At 40.2% G+C, this 23,010-nt stretch overlaps 1 protein-coding gene across 1 annotated transcript in view; it reads left to right on the top strand.

Moving 5' to 3' along the window:
- The window catches only part of dtx1 (deltex 1, E3 ubiquitin ligase), a 243,864-nt gene extending 221,812 nt beyond the window's left edge, over positions 1-22,052 (top strand). The window contains exons 6-9 of the mRNA XM_068005892.1: positions 276-434; positions 9,491-9,652; positions 9,998-10,087; positions 15,513-22,052. Of these exons, the coding sequence (XP_067861993.1) occupies positions 276-434; positions 9,491-9,652; positions 9,998-10,087; positions 15,513-15,737 (636 nt within the window). The 3' untranslated portion in view covers positions 15,738-22,052. The remainder of the gene's footprint in view (positions 1-275; positions 435-9,490; positions 9,653-9,997; positions 10,088-15,512) is intronic.
- Positions 22,053-23,010: the final 958 nt, after the last annotated feature.

Below are 23,010 nucleotides of genomic sequence, written 5' to 3'. Positions count from 1 at the left end.
ATTGAAATATTTCCTGTTTTAGATACGGTCTAGTTATGGCTGGTAACATTAGCTATTTCTGTAGATTACTCAATCACAGTTTAAATCAAAATATCCCCCATTTCAGACATGGTGCAGTAAGAACTGATAGCCTTAGGTGTTGCTGGTGAAGTGAGTTAACTGAAGCCTCAGGTTGCTTACAATAGCAAATACCTACAGAAAGTGAGAGGACGGTGACTGCTTTGGCTGAATTGGATTCTTTCTCATCGGTAATTGTGTTGTTTTTCTGTTATCAGGATTGCACAATCTGTATGGAAAGGCTAGTCAGCTCGTCAGGCTACGAGGGTGTCCTGAGCCTGAAAGGAGTGAAACCGGAACTGGTTGGAAAGCTCAGTAAATGCAGTCACATGTACCACCTCCTGTGTCTCGTGGCCATGTATAACAATGGCAACAAGGTGAGATCAGCCTGAGAACAGTCAGCAGATAACATGGATCCTGCAGCATTGGAAGTAATGACTGCACTTCTGTTGTTAGCTTTTTTCTCAATTTGTAATACCTAAAATGATCATTCTTTTTTCCTTCAGTCATGAACCTCTGTCAATAAAGCAAATATATAGAGCTGAGTTCTAACTTTCGGAGATGCAAAAAATATATATTGAACAGGTACAATGTGCCAAAAAAAGACAGATTAAAATAGTATGAGGATATGTGAATTCAAGGTAGTTTGTGTGTACATCACACTACGCAAAGTCATAATTTTATCTAATGTAGTATCAATTTCAATTAATCAATGGAATAAACAATATGTGAACATAAGAAAGTAGTTATGTGAAAAAGCCAGTCAACCCACTCAGCTTGTTCTGTTATAATCATGGGCACTCATTGGCACTTAGTTGGCTAAGAGTCAAGCAATGGAGTGTGATGTGGGAGATATAACTGAGTCATTGGGCTCAATTTTAAACTTCAATTGCGGGTGCGTTGGGGGGGTGGGGGGCTGCGAAAATTGCAGAAATGCAGAGCGGGTTCGGAAGCCGGCTCCAACCCGCCGACTTCCGAGTTTCCCACAGATGCACCTGTGTGTGCACGGGCATGCTGAATCCAGAAGTCCTGCCGGCAATTAAAGCCGGCGGGATGATAGTTAAAGAACCAAATGTACCGCAGTGAGGTACTTAAGGCACTTTATTTGTGACATATTAGGTAGTTAGAACGTTTTTTAATTTACCTGGGCGGCTTTCCCATGGCTTCTGATTCATGCCTGGTGAAATCAGGCGTGAAGGGCCAGATCAGGCAAAAAGAAACAAAATAAACTAAATAACAAACCATTGCACAAAGTTAAAACACAAAATCAACCTACCTTTCCACCCTGCTCCGATGTCCAATGTCTCCCTCTCCGATCTCCCCCTTTTCCCCCCACCGATGTCCCCCCGATCTCCCCCTCCTTGTCCCCCCGATCTCCCCCTCCTTGTCCCCCCCCCGATCTCCCCCTCCTTGTCCCCCTCGATCTCCCCTCTTCACCCGCCCCCGATCTCCCTCCGACGTTCCCCTCTTTCCCCCCCCCCCCCCCCTGCAATGTTCCACTCTTTCCCCCCAGTCCCTGCTCTTCCGTTCCAGCGCTGGATGACTCGCTCGCTCTCTATCTCTCCCCCTACCTCAGCGTTGCAGCTCCTGTCGGCAGCCGGCCTATCAATCAGGCAGGCTGCCGGGCGTGAAACCCGGAAAGAACTTTAATCACCATCAATTACGTTGCGATCACGTTGGAAACGGTAAGTTTTGTTTATTCGGGTTTGCCACGCGCATCTTCACTCCACCACCCGCTGCTAACCCGCCGCCATTTCAAAATTGAGCCCATTAAGTAAAAGTACATTTGTGCTATTTCCAATGGCTCAATTTGATGGATTATATAGAGAAGAATAGATAGCTGGGAATGATCACCGAGGAATAAGGCTGGCATCATAAACTACAAGACCGAAATTCAAACAGTACACAACTATCATCTGGACCTCTAATGAAATTGTTCACATGCAGCCATTTTCTAAAGTAATATAACAAATAGTTCCTGTGAGTTTTGGGTCCTTTCTCTTTTTGATAGCAAAGGGTGTCATGGTGGAGACCAGTGACCACGACACTCTTATGTAATTGCTGCAATTTGTCCTTTACCTTGAAGAGTTAGTATATGTGATATAACCACTATAAGTGATAATCCATAGTTGATTACTACAAAATATACAGGTTTTTTTAGGTTTTTATTCAATTCCAGTTATTTTCTCTCCTTTCTTGGTTCTCCCACATCGCACTCCATTGCTTGACTCTTAGGTTTGGTAAGTGACCTACTAACTGGTCCATGACTTGCTGCTCTTAAGCTAGTTGGTAGGACGTGAATGGCATGGGTAAATTGACTCATCTCCTGATTCTCACTCTAAGCCCAGATCTTGTCCACTACCATTAACTGAAAATGTTCAAAGCATGTTGCTGAGACTCTGTTGTTCATTGAAAATGTAGAACAATGGAGAGATTCAGGCAACTGAAGCCAAACAGTGAAATGCCAGGTTTCAATTTTTTTAATTTGTTCTCAGGATGTGGGTTTCGCTGGCAGGGTTGCATTTATTGCTCATCCCTAGTTGCCCTGAGAATGTGATGGTGCGCCTTCTCCTAAATCTGCTTCAGTTCTGATGGTGACAATGCTTCCATAGTGGTGTTGAGTAGGGAATTCTAGGTTATAGGCTCAGTGATGGTGAAGGAATGGTGATATATGTTCAAGTCACGATGGCATGTGGCTTGAAGGTGAACTTTGAAGTGATGGTGTTCCCATCGCTGCTCTTGTCCTTCTTGGTAGTAGAGGTTGCAGGGGGAGGAGGTACTGTTGAAGTAAGCTTACTGCAGTGCATCCTGCAGATCGTACATACTGCAGCCACAGTGCACTGGTGATAGAGTGGGTTGATATTGAATCAAGTAGCAGGGGCACCCGTCAACTGAACTGCTCTGTCCTCAATGGTGTTGAGCTTCTTAAGTGTTGTTGGCGCACCCACCCGGGCGAGTGGTGAATATTCCATCACACCCCTGACTTGAGCCTGGTAGATGGTGGAGAGGCTTTGAGGGATCAAGAGGTGAGCCACATGTGGCAGAGTATCCAGCCTCTGCCCAGCTCTTGTAGCTATGGTGTTGATATGGCTGTTCCAGTTCAGCTTCCAGCCAGTGGTGACCCCAAAATATTGCTGGTGGAGGACTTGGCAATGGTGGCATTGAAGGTCCGGGGTGATGGTTAGGCTTTCTCCTGTTTGTGATGCTAAACAAATGGGAAGATAGAATAATCACTTCTACCTGCGATTTAAAAAAAAATTAGTTACAAGAGGTTCACTTTCAGCAAAATACTCAACAACAACAACAACAACAACAACAGCAACAACAGCTTGCATTTATATAGCGCCTTTAGCATAGTAAAACATCCCTACGTGCTTCACAGGAGCGTTATCAAACAAAATTTAACACCACGCCAGGTAACAGGTAACCAAAAGCTTGGTCAAAGAGGTAGGTTTTGAGGAATCTTCAAGGAGGAGAGAGAGGTAGAGAGGCAGAAAGGTTTAGGGAGAGAATTCCAGAGCTTAGGGCCTAGGCAGCTGAAGGCACGGTCGCCAATGGTGGAGTGATTAAAATCGGGGATGCGTAAGAGGCAAGAATTGGAGAAAGGCAGAGATCTCGGAGGGTTGTAGGGCTGGTGGAGGTTACAGAGATCGGGAAGGGCGAGGCCATGGAGGGATTTGAAAACAAGGATGAGAATTTTAAAATCGAGGCGTTCCCGAACCGGGAGCCAATGTAGGTCAGCGTGCACAGGGGTGATGGGAGAACGGGACTTGGTGCGAGTTAGGATACAGGCAGCAGAGTTTTGGATGAGCTCAAGCTTATAGAGGGTGGAAAATGGGAGGCCGGCCAGGAGAGGATTAGGCCATTGTAGGGCCTTGGCTTTAACAATTCATCATTGGTCGTGCTACAGAGGTAATACATCAGGCCTATTGGGATATTATATTCATATAAGAGGTCCTGCTGCAGCACTCAGCTTTCAGTCACCATGAAATTTTAGTTTAACTCACTTTTGCCTGGCAGTTGACTAAAATACATTTAGAATATTAATGTTTCTTTGGTCATAGCTGCTTGTGAGAATACCAGCGATTCAATATATCCTCAAAGGCATACAAAAAAAAGCATTTTTTTGAAACCTAAATATAGGTCTGTACTGGAAAAAGACCAAACAACGAGCAGCACATGAGCAGAATGCAAATCATGCAGGTGTCTTTCTACTACTGTGTTGCGTTGAGAAGGCCTCTTCTACATTGCATATATGAGACCAGGCTTTTAGTGATTCACTTGGCCAATGATGTTTTGTAATTAGCATCACAGAGAGGTGTAGGCTAGTTGGCATGTTTGAGGGCTAGAACACAGGTTTGACCTCTTCAGTTCTTGTTCTCTGCAGGCTAGACGTTGCCCAAAGCTGCTTTTATACTGCCGTGTTAGTCATCAACGTGCAGGAGTCACACAGCTGGCTCCAACTCCAAAATAGACTTAAAACAAAAGCAAAACACTGCAGACACTGGAAATCTCAAATAAAAACTGAAAATGATGGAAATCTTCAGTAGGTCGATGGAGAGAGAAACGGAGTTGACGTTTCAGGTCGATAACCTCTCATCAGAACTGGACGAGCATGACCTTTCATCAGAACTAGCAGTTATGATGAAAGATCATCGACCTGAAACTTTAACACTGTCTCTCTCTCCACAGATGCTACATTAAAAGCAGAAGAAAACTTTTCAGATTGAGTGGGGCAGCGATTTAGATCATTATCCTTTTCATATTCAAGAACTTGCATCGGAATCCACCCCAGACTGACAAAAGAACACCCCTTCTCTTTGCTGGCTGTCATTATAAGTGAGACAAGTTTGGCCCATTTCAACCCAGCTCTTCATAGGAAACCTGTCAACAGCTCAAAATAGTGGACAATTTGGCCGTCTCATTCCGACAGGACACAAGAGTAGCTAATTTGGGAATTGGAGGTATCACATTGGTGCAGCAAAAGGTGCTCATCTGACGGTTGAGTTACAGTGCAGAGCAGAGAGAGCTTCACCTTGCATGAAACAAATGCCACATCTGTAGTGGTAATGCTTGATATTAACCCCTGGTTACTGACATCACTCGCATTTAACAGTTCTAAAAAATAATTTGAAATGGACAGCACTTTTTGTTTCTCCCCCTGTGGTTGGGTTGGGGGGGGGGGTCCCATTCATATTGAGTTTATGCGAATTTACAGGTGAGGGGCCCAATTCAATTCATTCCAGAAGCATTGAACAATCACTGGTGCATTGAAAGCATCTTCCTTTAAAGGCTGGGCACCTGAAATCTCTCTCCTTTAGCAGAGCTAAACTGTGAGCTTGACCTCTACACGGTTGTTTCCTGGGCTGTCCTTTCCACCTACTCCTGCTCCTGCTCATTTCTGCTCAGTGAATCCCCCAGTACAGACCCTTCTAACTCACTGTCTATACCACGTTGGGTGTCGATTTCTGTGCTTGAAAGGTCGAAAGCCACTAATGACGCATCTTTGGGAGGGTTCTTCCTCTCAGATGCCCCATCTACCGCCTGCCCAATATACGCCTGAATCGAAAATTGCCCCTTAAGTTATTTTAACTTAAATCTGTAATAAAAGAAATAACATTAAAATTAATTTTAATAATAATGCTTAGGCTCGATCTGTAAACATACTGACTGTATATGACGGTTCATTTTGGTAGTGTACGGTGCTGTTTTTATACAGCAGTCCTAACTGTCGAGTGATTCTGATCCATTGGTTGTATTCATGTTTGTCAGGGTGAGGGAGAGCAGTATTTACAAATTGAAATTTTCCCTATATGCATTGAATGACCATATCAAGGACTCCAAAGCAGATGCAACGAAATTGCACTTTGTTTTTAATCCTCCTTTTGTAATGTATTATTAATCTTCCCTTTCTAAGGTCCCTCCTATGCTGCATACTATTAACTGGTCAATAGGGATGACTCGCTTCCAGCACCAACAATGTGAACAATACAATGCTGAGATAGAAGGGAAACTGAAGAAAGATATGGGATCAGGACCAGGTCACGGGAGCCTGGGGAGAGGTTTGGCTTGGTGGGAAAGGGGGAAGCAGCGAAGGCAGCTGAATGGATGATGTCAACCATAGTGACAAAGAAGTCCATCAGCTTCTCACACTAAGCCTCTCTACCTCGCTCCTTTAAGATGTTCCTTAAAACCTACCTCATTGACCAAGCTTTTGGTCACCTGTCCTTATGTGGCTCGGTGTCAAATTTAGTTTGATAATCGCTCCTGTGAAGCACCTTAGGATGTTTTACTACGTTAAAGGTGCTATATAAATGCAAGTTGTTGTTGTAAGGTGGCAGGGGAGAGGTGTTTAAAGAGATGGTTGGTAGTGGAGAAAATAAGCTGGGGGTTACCTTTATTCTCAGGATGGTCCTGATATAGTGGGCAGTTTTGGCAGAGGAGAGTGAGGCCTAATAGCGCTTGAAGTGGCCCAACCAGATCTGAAGGATGGCTAAACCAGTTGTGTGCCAGATACGTTCAAGTCTGCGCCCTTTAGACCTGAGGGAGCAAAGATGCGGTCCATACCAGAGGAACAATCGGGATGAGAGAAAGTAAAAATTTTACCAAGTACAAGGTAGAAGTGATAGAGTGGTTGAACAGATTGACAGCTGTGAATGGAGGATCAAAGGCTAAGCAGTTGGCATCTTCAAAGTCCAAATGACTTGGGGGGAGAGATTTTTCCAGGGGCGGAATAAATTCAGCTCCTAGTTTTAGCCTGATTAAGATAGTCTGACACATTTTGGTTTGGACAGGAATGCATGATGAGGAACCAGTGCCACCTCCAATTCAAAATATCAGGGTAAAAAGGTAATTGGTAATTCTGTAACCCAGTACTTCTATTCACAGCATGCATAAAGGTGTAAATTTCATTTCATAGGAGACATGGATCTGTCTATGGAAACTGGACTCTGTTATGAATAGAAATAAAGATTGTTGGGAGGCAGAGAAATTGTAACCATTCTCGCTCCTCCTCGCTATCTAGTGAGTCTTGTTGGAAAGTGTATGTGTGTCGATATTGGGTACAATATCTGCTTCCCCCAAAAGAGAACTAGCCAGTTGAAGCGCTGTCTATATTCAGATGTGAAGAATAGCCGCTTAGTTGTGGTTCCAGAGGGTATCTGACCAATGCACAACAAGGCGTCAGTGACTTCGAGATGAGAGGTGGAAGAAAATTGGGGGTTGGGGAAGGGAAGAAACCTGTAATACTGAAAAAGTAAGTAATTTCTGAGTCAATTTGGATGGTGACATGGAAATATTTGTTCAATAATTGTAAATCTCCACTTGAATATTTCCTTGCATTACACCTCTGTGAAAGCACTCAGATTTCGAATAACAAACATGTTTTCAGTGCAGCTTAAAACATGTCTGTAAATTACAATAGACCGTTTCAGCAAAAAATGTGGGAATAGAACACTGGGATAATGTTAATAAATTTCATGTAATATTAAGTTACATTAGGCCCGTTATTTGGACATAAATCTTATTGTAATTCAAGTCCACGTTCTGTGCTGTAAATCATTTTTTTGAACAGGAATTCCATACCATTAGCAAAACAAATGCAGTGACTAGCACTTTTGAGATTAATACTAGTACTGGAGGAATATATTAAAAAGCCACTTTCCTGGCAGCTCTCACTCCTACCACTGGCATTCCTTGCCCATGGGAAATACCACGTGACATACAGTGGGAGGAGATTGTGAAAAATGGAACTCTGCTGAATTTTCAGATCAGATCGGACAGATCCAATCGTAAGGTCTAAGCTATTATCTCCTCAACACAGCGCCCAAGGTTCTGGAGTTAATTTCTTTTACCCTGTTTAATATGATCTATACTTCAACAAATTCTCCATTCAGTCTTCATCTTTCCAGGCTTCTGTTCTTTGGATTGTGTCCGGAGTTTGAATGTTCCCCTTGTGTCATGGTGCCCCGAAGTGGACAAGTACGCAACGTGACCAGAGCACTGTACAGTTTCAACATGATATCCTCTGCCTTATACACAAATGGTTCAGCATTCTGTTTACTTTGTCAATTGATTCTCCACCGTGACTTGACATGTTAAGTGCCAAGTTTACCAACATCATCATCTCTTTCAACTTCATTTTTAGTTATTTCTGCACCATTCATGGACTATATATTTGCTCATCTTCCCTTTCAGTGGGCAGTACCTTAAATTTAATCTGCATTAAATTTCATGTGCCACTGTTCTGTCCACTTACAGATTTTATCTAACCTTTTTTCTAAATTCTCGGCTGCTTTCTCTGCCTCGACTCCCCACCCCCCCCACTCCCCCGGCCCCACTTCTCGCTCTCCCAGTTGTTTGGTATCATCTGTGAACTTGACCGATTTGCATTGAGCTTCTGATTCCAAATTGTTGATATAAATTAGAAATTGAAGAGCCTCTTTTTGAGCTTGTCTGATTTAGTTTTTCAATTGCCCATAAACTGTTATTTAGTAGAACCAAAATGAATGGTAAAAATGAATTGAATATGGCTTTTGGTACAGATGTCCACTTGTCAGAACCTGGGTTCTGATGCAGTGATGAAATATTGATGAAATATTGACCTTTTTCCACATATGCTGCCTGACCTGCTGAATGTTTCCAGCATTTTCTGGTTTTATTTCAATATTCTTTCTTGTTTCTCTAGATGTCCTCATATTATGCACCATTTCCCAAGTCCTCACCCCTTCCTCCAACCCATACTTTCTTCCTTGTAAGAAAAGGCAGGAAGGTCATTATCTCATTGGTGTTTGTGGGACCTTGCTGAGCACAAATTGACTGCCGCATTTGCTTACATTATATCAGTGACTACACTTCAAAAAAGTACTTAATTGGCTGTGACGCACTTTGGAACGTCCTGAGGGCATGAAAGCTAAATGGAAGTTCTTTTTCTTTTTTCTTTTATCAAAAAGAATAATCAAATGAAATCAATGTACTTGGAAGAAGGGTGAATATTTGTTGCTATCACAGAAGTCAGTTTGGTTCAGAGATCCCTACCAAAACTGTACTTTTATTATGTAGTCATGCCAACCATCATAGTTCTAACTCTGCTGAGATAAAGGCACAGGATTACAAAGTGTTGGGGGTGCAATATTGAAGAGGTTAAATGATAGGCTGAGATATCTTAAGGAAAATACTATTGTATGATTGTAAAAGGCTTCACAAACATTGTCATTTTTTTTCAATCATGTTTAATTCTTAACAATTTACAAGTATTCGGACTGTTAAACAGCCTTTTCAAAATGCATTGCTAACTTGTCACATTCTGCCACCTATTAAGTCGTCTTCATGGCATGAGAAACAATGCCGTAAAACCGAGAAATCGCAAGAATATTGAGCATGTTGCCATTATAAGTGAATTATAATGGAAGTTATTGTGATTTCTCTTACCCAGGATGGCAGCCTGCAGTGCCCCACTTGCAAGGCCATTTATGGTGAGAAAACTGGAACGCAGCCACCTGGGAAGATGGAATATCACGTGATCCCACACTCACTGCCTGGATACTCTGAATTCAAAACGATTCGCATTGTCTATGACATCCCAGCAGGACTACAGGTGAACGCTTCCAACAATTTTGTATCTTTCTAGGATCACTTAAGTAACTACCACATTTGCACCACATGCAAGAGTTTAAATTATAGCAATTTCTGTTGAAAAAACAGCATGATGTGGACTTTGCGCAGGCTACACAATAATACCACTGTACTAGTACAAGTGGCTACCATACAACCATTTTGCATATTTGTTAGTAAAAACAAAGAATTATAAAACTCTTATAAAGGCTCCCTGCTGGCAAAATGGACGTGTAAAATTGCCTCAAATGTTCCATTATTTGCATGAAATTTTGATTCATTAATCAATCCCAGTTTTTTTTTCAATTGTTTTTTTAATTATGTGAAGGGCATTGAACACTCCAATCAAGGAAAGAAGTTCACTGCCAGAGGCTTTCCACGACACTGCTATCTGCCTGATACCGAGAAAGGCCGAAAGGTAAGGGTTACATTTGTATATGTTTGCTTATACACTATCAAAAAAAACCCAAAACCATCTGGGTTAATTGAATTTGAAATCTAGAATAATAGTCAGTACTTTATGCATCATAAGGATTATTGAATGAAACTCTTGTCTAGCTGTAGAGGCTCAGATCTCAAGAGCGTTCTACAAGCAAGTTCTCAATTGCTTTGGACCCTTGATTCTGGAAATGATAAAATTGCATTTGAGGTAAATATTGTTATAATCTAAAATATTTCAGATCACTGAGCAATAGGTAATCCACACGGGACTACATCAATTAAAGGCAACAGTATGGAAAGGGACAAACCTTTGCATCACTTAAAACCTGTAGGAAAGGTGCCAGAGATAGTGTGGAAATAATCTTAGTTGAGGAAAAAAAACATAGTGGCCCAGGTTTTGCTGGAGCAGGGCATCTTGCGGCATGCCCCATTCGTTAGACTTTTTTCTACAGCCTTCGGCTCGAACGTTTTTTGCCCTCAAGTTGCTGGGAGTGCAAGCTAATACCTGGGACCTTTAGTAAATGACGGGACCAACAGTATATCTCCTTTAACAATGAGATTTAAGAATTGAGAAAGAAACAATCCAGCTGATGGAATATAGTTGTGGGGTTGGCATCACCTAAATCCCTGCACTACCCCTAGTAGTCCAGAGTGGAATCAATGGATGATTTTCCCCTCTCTAGCCCAGGGATGCTGAGGCCAATTGTAGAACCCCTGATATTGCTTCAGGTCAGATGGGCTAACTCAGCACAGATAGCTGATTGAACCTGGGTCCTTCCGGTATGTATAACTTAACACTGTGTACTTGTGATTTTGCTATACATAGTGCACACAGGAATCTTCTCCCCTCTGTGATAACAAATGTCAATCACATAAAATACTTATGTGGTTAATCTCTAAACAGGGAAACCTTCCATTTCAAGTGGACAGCCTTGGCTCAGTGGTAGCACTCTTGTGATGTCCTCCAGTCTTCTGACTCAGAAGGTCATAGGTTCAAGCCCACTCCAGAAACTTGAGCAGATAATTTAGGCTGACATTACAGTGCAGCACTGAGGAAGTACTGCATTGCCGGAGGTGCTGTCTTTCAGATGAAATGTTAAAGATTCATGGGAAAAGACCATGTTAAATGTTAAAATGGAAGTAAAATATCTGACAAAAAAAATCTAACAGCAAATAATCGTATGAAAGCAAAATAAAATTACCATTTACCATGCTGTATGTACAGCAGGCAGGACCAAATACTGCAGTTGGCAGGATCACTGCTTTAAAATCAAAAGGCCATGAGTTTGAGAACCAGGTCATCTGTTCCTTATCTGCTGCTGCTTTCCAGGCCTGTTTCTCAGCTTAAATGGATCAATTAATCATGGCAAACTGTTTCATTCTGAGGGAAAACTGGAAGAGTAATTAAGTGCACACAACGTTTGACATTGATGGAGGTCATGGAGTATTCCTGTGGCTCTCACTGCCCATTCACATCCTCATGGCAATTGCTAAAACACTGGAGCGTGCAATCTGGGGTTGCTCAAGTCTTTTAGTGCATCTTTCACTGGTTTCTGCAGTCCTCCGACTGTCCTGTCCACTATTGCTGTTGACCGAGTACTGCCCCTTGCGACAATATTAAATTTGCTTTAGATACAACAGGCTGCAGTTCTGGTTAACTGTAGGAACCGTTTTGTGTTGTTATTGCCTAGGATTCTGAGCTGCCATCATTGCCATGCTGGGGAACAATATAATTGTGACACTTCCCCATCTGGTCTGACACAACCTCACTCCTGCTTCCTCAGTGTTGCTCACCAATCGGTGATCATGCCAGGAGCTTTTCCATGGGAGGTGGGAGGAGGGGTTATCCTGATGGCTCTTGCACACATTCCAGTGGTTAGTTATAGAGCACCATTGTCCAGGAAAAGATTGGTCACCCATTCACCTGGCTGGGGATACAGCGCATCACAGGGAATATGTTAGCAGTATGTTTGACGAGAGATGTCTCTTTTATACTGATTATTTAGTCTTAATCTGAGAAAATAATCATCAATGGCCTTGCAGTCAAATAAATGTATAGTTGTATATGTGACTGTAGTCAGCAAAAATAATCAGTACTCGATGCAATCATGATCTGAATTTGTACTCATTAACATCGTAAGAGTATCATAAGTACAGCAGCTATACCTGAGGACTGGAGGATAGGAAATGTTATAATCGATCATAGCTCAGGAATCTAGTGGAATTGTTAGAGAATGTAACTAAATTATCAGACAAGGGGTATTCAGGAGATTTATGAAATGTAATTTATTATTACTATTATTTATCAAATGTTCCAGATATGAAGTATTTGAAGAGGATTAAGGCTCAATGAATTAATGGCAAATTGGATGGAAAACTGGTTTACCAATAGAAATGATAAATGAAAAATACTTAAATTGAGTTACGTCGAGTCTACAGCACAGAAACAGGTCATTCGGCTCAACTGGTCTATGCCGGTGTTCATGCTCCACACGAGCCTCCTCCCTCCCTACTTCATCTAACCCTATCAGGATACCCTTCTATTTCTTTCTCCCTCATGTGCCTATCTAGCTTCCCCTTAAATGCATCTATGCTATTTGCCCCAACTACTCCTTGTGGTAGCACGTTCCACGTTCTTACCACTCTTTGGGTAAAGAAGTTTCTCCTGAATTTCCTATTGCATTTATTAGTGACTACTGTCAGGAAGATGTTGTACACAGGAGTTTTGCAGGGATCTGTTCTGGTTTTCATGCCATTACACTATTCATTAATGATAGAGAAGAATGTTTAGTAATATTATCAAATATGTTAATAACACTAAGTCATGTGGCCAAATGTAAGGGAGATGATAAAGGGATCAAGATGTATTAATGGATGTGTTAAGGACTGGCAGACAAATGTAAGAGAAGTGCGTACTGTCAAGATACATGAAACATAGATATAATGAGAGTGTTCATTAGCAAATATGAAGAAGGAAAATCACTGGGATGATTTACTGAAGTATCCAATCAATGTGAAACTTGTCAACATGATTCTGGATTTAGGATTCTAAGTTATAAAGGGGACTCTAAAATGAAACTTTTTTTTAGGGAAGAGAAGATTGAAAGTGAACATAATGTAGGATTTTTTAAAAAATGTTTTACAATTTTTCCCCCCTCCTCTCCTAAAGGTGCCGACTCTTGTGGGATGCAATGACCACCCATTAGTATTTCATCTAAACGGCTAATTTTTCAGGTGTAAGCCCAGACTGTGAATATCAGCAGGTTATTCAAGCACAGAGCCATTCACGGTCAAGCTCAATCCTGTTCTCATCCATTGTCCAAACGGGCACACTTTCCACAAAGGTCACCCATTAATGATCATGAGCAGGAACCCTGGCAGATCATTAGCTTAGGACACTGAGGTCAATTGTATTGATGCAACTACTGGTCCAACTGAGATCAGAAATCAGACTTGTAATCTTCTGATATGTATGGTTTAGGCCTATACCAAGCATCAGTCCAGGTTTTTGAAATGCTGTGACAAAAAAAACTGCCGACACAGCAGGTTATTTTGTTTAGCTTGATTGCAGAACGAGAGGAGACAAGTAGGAAATTAAGAAACCTCAAGTAGGTTAGACGATTTTTTTCTTTCTCTACAATGTTGGATGTGTGGAATGGACTCCAACCACAAGTATTTAATCATAGAATCATAGAAAGTTACGGCACAGAAGGAGGCCATTTGGCCCATCATATCCATGCTGGCCCAAAAAGAGCTATCCAGCTTAATCCCACTTTCTAGCACTTGGTCCGTAGCCCTGTAGGTTACGGCACTTCAAGTGTACATCCAAGTACTTTTTAAATGAATTGAGGGTTTCTGCCTCTACTACCCTTTCAGGAGTGAGTTCCAGACCTCCTCCACCCTCTGGGTGAAAAAAATTCTCCTCAGCTCCCCCCTAATCCTTCTACCAATTACTTTAAATCTGTGCCCCCTGGTCACTGACCCCTCTGCTAAGGGAAATAGGTCCTTCCTGTCCGCTCTATCTAGAGTGCTGTTTTGATGAACTTTTTATGAAAAGTTGGATAAATATCTGGCTAACAATATGGTTGGAGGTTACAAGGGTGAATCTAGACATGGATGAGCAAACACTGAAGGAACACAGTGATTCCTCTGCTACTGGGAAAAATAAAAAAAAAGTAATTAATGTATCTGGTCAGGATTGAATAATGTAATTGAATTGATATCGTGGAGTTATGCTGGAATAGCCCAGCGGTCAAAAAGACATTTCACAAGTCCTTATTGTCTTGGAAGTTTAACGTGTGCTTAATCATCGCCCTCATGAAATAAAATAACAGGACAAATAAAGGTTAAGTCTCTTTTTCCCCACCCGCATACTGGCACTGGTCTAATAATTCAGCTTTCAGGCTAATTAAATAATAATTTACAACCAGCAGAATCAAACTAAAACTGTGCAATACACAATCGGAGCAATAGTTGCTTTTTATTCTCCACCACGGAGGATTAATATAAAACAATCATTGATTCCACTCTGCCTACCAAGACACTCCACCAATTAGATTCTTCCCTCTCTCTCCCTCCAGTGATATGGAAATGTAGCATTAAGTAGAGATTGGTGGATAGATTAGGTAATACTATACAATGTAGAAACATGTATAATTTGATGTGCATTATACTTTTACAATAAATGACATCAATTTCCATAGTGATTGTAGTGTTACATGTCTATTAGATTCTACTGTACAGAAGTACAAAATTGACTACAGTGATTTTAGTGCAAATGTTGCTGAAGGTTACTGGATAAACCAGACTGTATACAGCACCAATTACAGAATTAAGAATCCAGTATCAACTTGGAGCATATATAGAATGCAAAGAGCAGAGATTTGTTTCAATCTTTACAGCTGGACTTGACTGAACATTCAGGGGGAGGGGGGTTTAAACTAGCCGAAAAAATTCTTACCTCCAGTCTTCAGCCTGCCCCAAGACCCCCACGGGTCCTCCAGTCAGCGGAGGTTCAGGAGCAGGCCACACCGTGTTTCTCTAGGCACTTACGACCTGGGATATCCAGCTAGCGATATGGGACAAAAAATGAGATGGGAGGCTGGCAAAACCCCCACTGCATCATTTGTATGGTTCCAATGGGCATGTGCCTACTGCAAGCACAAGCCCAACTCCTTCTCTCAGGAAAGCACTGAAAATCCCAGAGCAAAGTAAAAAGGGTGGAGACCCAGTGAAACTGGTCTCTGCCCCTTTTTCCTGACCTAAGAACCAGAAAAAATGGTCGTTTGCCAGGGGCAAGGGTCAGGAAAATTGTCTTTTTCGTGTTTAGTTTGCTGGGCTGAATGATCTTTTCCCATTCCCTTTGTTTGCTTACGTCGCAATCTTTAATTGTTATTTTCCAGATTCTGAAGCTCTTGATTGTGGCGTGGGATCGCAGGTTGATATTCACCATTGGAACGTCCAACACCACCGGAGAATCGGATACTGTAGTGTGGAATGAAATCCATCACAAAACAGAGTTTGGATCAAATTTAACCGGACATGGCTACCCAGATCCTAACTATTTGGAAAATGTCCTGGCAGAGTTATCTGCTCAAGGGGTCGTTGAGGAATGCATAAAGGACTGAGAAGGAGACTTGAAGAACTAGCCAATAAGATTTTTGGACACTGAAGATCATACCCTGTAACGTACATTACTAGGGTTCAAATATGCTTTGCTTTACTGCCTTGGCCACTACTTTGTTAACTCTAGTTCAGGCTAGTTAAAACCAGACTGCGTTGGCCTGATTCGGTTTATTGATGGCAAATTACAGTGATATACTGTGCAAGTCTGCATCTGTTATTCCTCATGGAAAGACCTACACAATATTAATAATTAGGGGCAGGCAAACCAAGGGAAAGAGAGAGCTGTCGAGTTGACAGTTGCTTGCACTGGTCATTCCTTTAAATAAGAACAGAAATGTTTTCCATTTGGTTGATTCGTATACAGTGCACCTCCTGCATTAATGCAGCTAATTGTGCACATAGAGGCAAAAAAAAAAGTGTGTCTGTTTAGTTGTAGGAATGCTGGCATCAGTCAACATGTTGCTTTCTAGAGATCATGAGCCGTACGTAAAACATACAGCATTTTCATAAATAACTTGTGTACGTCTCTCAGGGATGTCAGTCTTTTCGCTTGAATGTGTCGCTGTAAATAGTGTACAGTGGACAGAAGGAGGAGGAAAGTAGCTTTGCATGTGAAAACTGTATGGCTTAAAAAGTGCCCATTTTATCTTATTTTTTAATATGGACAGCAACACCATGGAGCATTTTAAAACAGTTTTGACAAAGGTAGTTTAAATTTAAAGACACTGCTTATAAAGTGTTGTTCAGAAGTAACTAAGGGCTTGTTCTGTGTTAAAGGTCTGTCTCGTTAATCCATTAGTCCAGCTAAATATTAGTGTCCTGGTGGCCCATGCTGCATGTCAGTAACAATGAATACATATGTCCTCAGTCGAGGCTGTTTATTTAAAGTTAACTTTTGTAACTATAGATGTTGCTATACTTCATAGCCAAGTACATCATAGTCTTAACTGAATCATTTATGTCTACTGTGTTTGAGACCCTTTATTATGTTTTTGAATTTGGCAGTGAATGCATCTGAGGCCAAGAAATAGTTTTCTCTTTTGATTTTTTTTCATCAATGTGGTTGTTTCTGTTTTTAATTTTAAACAAAGACTCAAAGTTCTACATGCAACTCAATGTACTTAGCTGTCAGATTATGTGAAAGGATTACTTCATGGGGTGGAATCCTGGGATGCTGTTTTTAAGAGGATTTGAGAGGATATTTACAGCCCAGCGGCAGAAATTGGATAACTTTCCTGCCAAAAACAGTCACTGGCTCGGAAGATGGACGTCTATTGACGTTTGGGCTGGGCTCTTCTGTCAGAGGAGGCCATGTGTGTTGGAATGTTGCAAGGCTACGAACAGTTCACAAAGTGGTGATAGCTATAGAAGTATTCAATATTGTCCTGACACTGCTGTCAAATCCATTGTGTTCTCAGTCATTACTGGCAAACGTGATGTACAACGAATGCTGTTTCTGCAATTTACATTTTCGTTGCTGGCTTGTCTGATAATCAACTTTCGAAATTTATTGCCAAAAAGATTTGAAGGGAAAATAGATTATATTGGAGGAGGATAGTGACATTTCCTTTAGGTTTAGGGGACACAGTAGTTCAAAGATCAACAAAATGTACTTGATAGTCTAAGTGTTTGAAGGATGCTGGGTAAAATGGCAATCTCTCCTGTTTTTTAAGACAATTTAAAAAAAGGAAATTGAAATTGCTTTTTGGTTTGAAATGTGCAAGCAAAACAGGAAACATTAGATTCCTAAAGTGACCAGAGATGTTAACAGCTTTCTAGAAAACATGCTAAACTTGAAACTAAATGATGGGAGTCATTTTTTTAATTAAAAAAAGTTGTCCAAATGCTTTTATCTGTGGGCAAAATGGAACCATACAAGAATGGGCAAAAATGGAACTACTCTGCCTGCCTCTGTTTCTCATAGCAACAGTTTGTCTGCTAGAGAATGATATCCTGATGAACCTATTCTATTCTATGAAACTTGCAGTCATAATCCTAGTCTCACCCTAAAAACTGCCACAGAAATGCACCAGAAGACCAGCAAATGCAATGCATTTGATACTGCAGAACATATCTTAAACCTTAAAAAGTGTTAGCCACAGCACCTCTGCTAAATTTACCAATACTATTGATCTGGCAGCATTAGAGTCAGCAGCTGATGGTGCCAATGGAGCTACTAGCAATATAGCATATTATAGATTCTGAAACAAATTCATTTTTATATAGAAATGAACACATTAACAAAGCATGTGTAAATAGTGTATTGATTTCAGTGTATTTTAAGACATGTAAGAGACAGTATCCATTATATAGGCCTAGGCAGGTTCAATTTAAAAAGTATTAAATTGAGCATGTATAATCGTGCTGGTCCCCGCGTTATTGGAAAGTGTAAGGTATTTTGATTAACTCTCATTTGGAAGGTTGAATATAATCACAGTTATTTTAGGAAATTAAGTCTGAAGATGTTAATGTAGAAAATATGACATGATTTATTTTATAATTGTATTTGCATAACAAGCTGAACTAGACTCAAACCATAGTGAGGCTTGTTACTAAGCTGGCATTATCCCTTGTACTCGGCTGATGAATAGGCTACCAATTCAAATTCTGGTTTCTACACCTGTGAATAACAGGCGAGGATTACATTAAACAGAAAACATATTCCTTAAAGGGTCAGATTAACGAAAATAGCCATCACAGTGAATAAGCATAAAAAATATAAATCACCAATGTTTTCATATTTTTTACACCACCTCTGAAACTAGAATTAGATTCAAATTTTAATTCTGCGAATCAATCAATTTATTGAATTTCACTCATTTTGACAAGAACCTACCAAAGTTATTAATCTCAGTTATAAAAGCTCACTATTAGCCCTTCTTCTGTCCCAAATGCACACAGCTGTGAAGAGGGGTCCTATAATAGTGAGCACTTTGCAGGTCTAAATGACAAATATGTTATGAATTTAATAAAAAGTATTCACGTGGACCCATTATGTGCAGGGGATTCATTGACATGCTGGAATATTATTGTAATGGTACAATTTTAAAGGGGGTGCAGGAACAGAGAGACCGGAGGGTGTATGTACACAAATCTTTGACGGTGGCAAGACAAGTTGAGAAGATTGTTAAAAAAGCATATGGGATCCTTAGCTTTATAAATAAAGGCATTGAGTACAAAAGCAAGGAAGTTATGCTAAAGCTTGTAAAACACTGGTTAGGCCTCAGCTGGAGTATTTGTGTTCAATTCTGGACACCATATTTTAGGAAGGATGTCAAGGCCTTAGAGAAGGTGCAGAAGAGATTTACTAGAATGGTACCATGGATGAGTTATGTGGAGAGACTGGAGAAGCTGGAGTTGTTCTCCTTAGAGCAGAAAAGATTAAGAGGAGATTGGATAGAGGTGTTCAAATTCATGAAGGGTTTTGATAGAGTAAATAAGGAGAAACTGTTTCCAGTGGCAGAAGGGTCAGTAACCAGAGGACACAGATTTAAGGTGATTGGCAAAAGAATCAGAGGCAACATGAGAACATTTTTTTTATGCAGCGAGTTGTTATGATCTGGAATGCACTGCCTGAAAGAGTGGAAGCAGATTCAGTAGTAACTTTAAAAGGGGAATTGGATAAATACTTGAAGTGAAAAAAATTGCAGGGCTATGGGGAAAGAGCAGGGGAATGGGACTGATTGGATAGCTTTCAAAGAGCCGGCACAGGCATGATGGTCCGAATGGCCTCCTTCTGTGGTGTATCATTCTATGATTCTATGAATATTATTAATAGGAGTTTACAGGCTCTGATACTTAATAGTTTGAATCATATATTGACAGTGATGAGAATTAATCTCTTTTATATATTAAATAAATGAACAACTTTGTAAAAAAATACATTAGTTTAAAGCTCAACTTCCAATGCTGCACACAATGTGTTTGGCTAATTAGTACTTTTTTCCAGGAAAGCACTTTGTGTTAACCATTGACACAAAACATCAATTAAGGAGTGAGGAAGGCAAATTCACCTCTCTTGAGAATAAATGGCCCTTATTATTACCCTTCCCAATTAGTGCAGTGTCATCGATATTCCACTGTTCCATGGACTGAGGCTTTTGCCTAGAAACTATCCAATCACAATTTGCCAGAGATATCATTGCAATGAAAATAGACAGAAGAGTCAGATGGCAGAAAATAATGGTTGACTTTTCACGCGCCTATTTTTAAAAAACTTTTCATTAATTTTCTAGCATTAGGATTTTTATTTACTACTTTTCTCACCATTTCAATCATGGTAGTTATTGCCTTAACCCTCTGCCACCTTGAGATTTTCCAGCACAAATTCCTTAGTTCCCCACCATCCAGCAAGTTCTGTGTAAGTTCACTGTCAAAATCAAGACAAGGAAAATGCCCGATATTTTTCCAAATAACCAATAACAAAGTTAAGCTAAATAACCTTCAAATCATTGTGCATTGTAGTTAGTTTATAAAAATTCTGCAATAAAATCAGTATGATTGTTAGAAACCTTTGAGGGTAATTTTAACCTAATTCATCAAGCAGGAGGAGACTGACAGGATCGGGTGGAATGCTGGTTTTACACCCTGCCCAATGACTTCAGTGGAGAGTAAAATTAGACAGGATGTAAAACCAGCGTTGCACCTGATCCCATCAGTTTTCCGATGGGCAGGTTAGGTTAAGATTGCACCCTCCCAATGGACAGGCGATGGTTAAGTTAACTCTCAATAATTAAGTTCAATATGAATCTCAAATACTTCATTTTAGGAGAAGTGTTATGTCCTGAAAGTCTAAATTGTGCTGAAGGAAAAGTGAACAACCAAAATGCTTTTTAAACAAAAAGGAAGCTAGGAAGGAAAGAAGCAGAAAATCACCAATAAAACATAACTATTCGCATAGATTGTTATGCACGTCACATTAAACTGAGGGACAAAAGTACAATGAGCACAAACTTAAGAGCTTTTGCTACTGGAGCTCATGTTGCTAAAAGCTCCTGATTGTTAGATGGGACTTACATTCTGGAGAAAGACTTCAGATCTTGGACCTTCTGTACAGCTCCCATTTTTCTGTTTTCTTGTTGGGAAGCAAGAAAACAAACGGCACTTTGGACAGCCTGATATGATGCCATTGTAGCTAAGCACTGATGTTGTAACATCTATCGCCTGCATATACTTGCCCTACGATGTCAATGACTCTGCGTAACTATTATGATTGACATTGGGCGTTCCAGGCTGTTCCCATAGTAATGCAAGTGCGTCTTTCAAATCAGTTTGGCACAAACTCTTTAAGAGGTAGGAGCTTCACATTGTAAATCCAGGCAGGACTTTCTGCTTTGAGACCAACTGTGGTCACAGGTTGTGTGACGTCGCCAGCTTTTAATCAACTTTACAAAAGTATTCTTTAAAAATTAAAAGTTGGATATCATCATGGGAAATGAAAATGAATTGCACAAAATAAAGACCTCAATTCAACAAACTTACTAAGCTATTTATCATGGATTCAAAGAATCTCAACTCCTATGATTCAGCTACCCAGGGAGCTTAAATGTTCTTATTTTTGCTATAATAAATAAAACATTTAGCCATTATGTGAACAACCATGTTAAATATCACACATGCAGCAGAAGCCATGGTGGAATTACATAACATATTTCATACCTTGAGGGATTGATGGCTTATATGTGGCAAAGCGCATATCCTAGATTCTAAATGAGATACCAAATACAAATTGCCATTAAATAAAGACCAGGTTAATTAAAGTGGGATAAAATAGCCAGTCTACAAATTATATTTCTTTTAATTGTAGTAAAGTGAAACAGTATTCCTTGAAGAGTAATGGGTGCCCTGAGCATTGTGCTGTGAGGTGCATTAATAATTTCACTGGATTTGAAGGCTTAGCACCTGTTTTAACTTCAAGCTAGGCCATTTTGGACTTTCTGGAGACAAACCCTCAGATCCATGTACAACCACAGATTATGTAAAATGCTTCACATTGCAAAAGAAGCAATGAGACATGTAAATATTTGTGTCCTGTTCAAGTTTTAAGGAGAGATTGCCTTGGGGGAAATGTGCTGTGCTGTGTTATATTTCATACAATCTGGTTCTCTGCACAATATTGATGTCGATTTTGATACTGCAAAATGCGATAGGGATCACAAATTCTTTCATCCATGACTATGTCTTGTGTTGTTATTTACTCACCAACATATCTTGAATTTATGTAATGAACTCATGCAATATGTATAAACTATTGGATAATATTGGATTTGCTTGTAACTGTTAGTAATAAATAATGAATAAACTTTATTTGGAGAATAGGTTTTAACTGTTGCTGGAGTTTTTTTTCTAAGACTTTTCTATCACAAACTCTCTGCTGAAGAAATTTTTATTCTGCAAATAATCTCACTGGTGCCCCAGGGATACCTGTATGATGAATTGGTCCACTTCGAACAGTGTTTGAGTGATTGAATTCATTTTATAAAGCCAAAAGCCAGAATAATGATAGCTACAGAGTAATGCACAATACCAGAATCAAGTTGTTTCACAGGATTAATCTGACCTTAATGTTTAAAATTTCAATGGATCTCTGTTCGAGCTGACTATCTGTATTTTCCTTAAAATGGGATGGAAAATGGTTTAGGCAGATTCTGAATTCAAGTTCAAATCCATTCCAAAATGCAGGCACTTCACAGTGTAGGGTCTTGATGATGTTGTTTGTTTTTGTCTTTATGTAAAATTGAGAGATAACAACATTGCAGAATACAACAACCCTCCACAGTCCATCTTCCAATAGTGGCAAGTATTCCAGAGTATGACAGAGCTGAGCTGCTCACCACAATACATGTGTGGTTCGCTTGTCCATACTTTCATTTGCAGGTATCTCAGATCTGCTTAGATACACGTGCTGATGACATTGAATCAGGTGACACCATCGGAAGAATTGATGGCATTCGAAGGGATCAGTTAAGTGAAGGAGCTAAGATATGGCAGGTGGATTTTAATTTGGAAAAATGTAAGGTAATACATATTGTACTTGAACATGAAGCTTACACAATATGAGTGTCCACTGGAAAAGGTAGAAAGGGAAAATGGGTGTGATTAGCAAATATGCACATATTAGCAAATATCAAGTGAAATTTTTGTCAACTAACTGATCAATTGTTAGGCTGTTTCTCTCGACCATTTGATTATAAGCTATTCTAATCAGTAGAAGTTACTGGTAAGGCCACATTTAAATTATTGAGAGAAGTATTGTATCACTATCCAAACAGAAGG

The sequence above is a fragment of the Heptranchias perlo genome, chromosome 25, assembly GCF_035084215.1.
Source record: "Heptranchias perlo isolate sHepPer1 chromosome 25, sHepPer1.hap1, whole genome shotgun sequence".
NCBI lineage: Eukaryota > Metazoa > Chordata > Chondrichthyes > Hexanchiformes > Hexanchidae > Heptranchias > Heptranchias perlo.
Note: the sequence above shows the minus strand (reverse complement) of the source record. Positions and strands in the feature narration are given on the sequence as shown.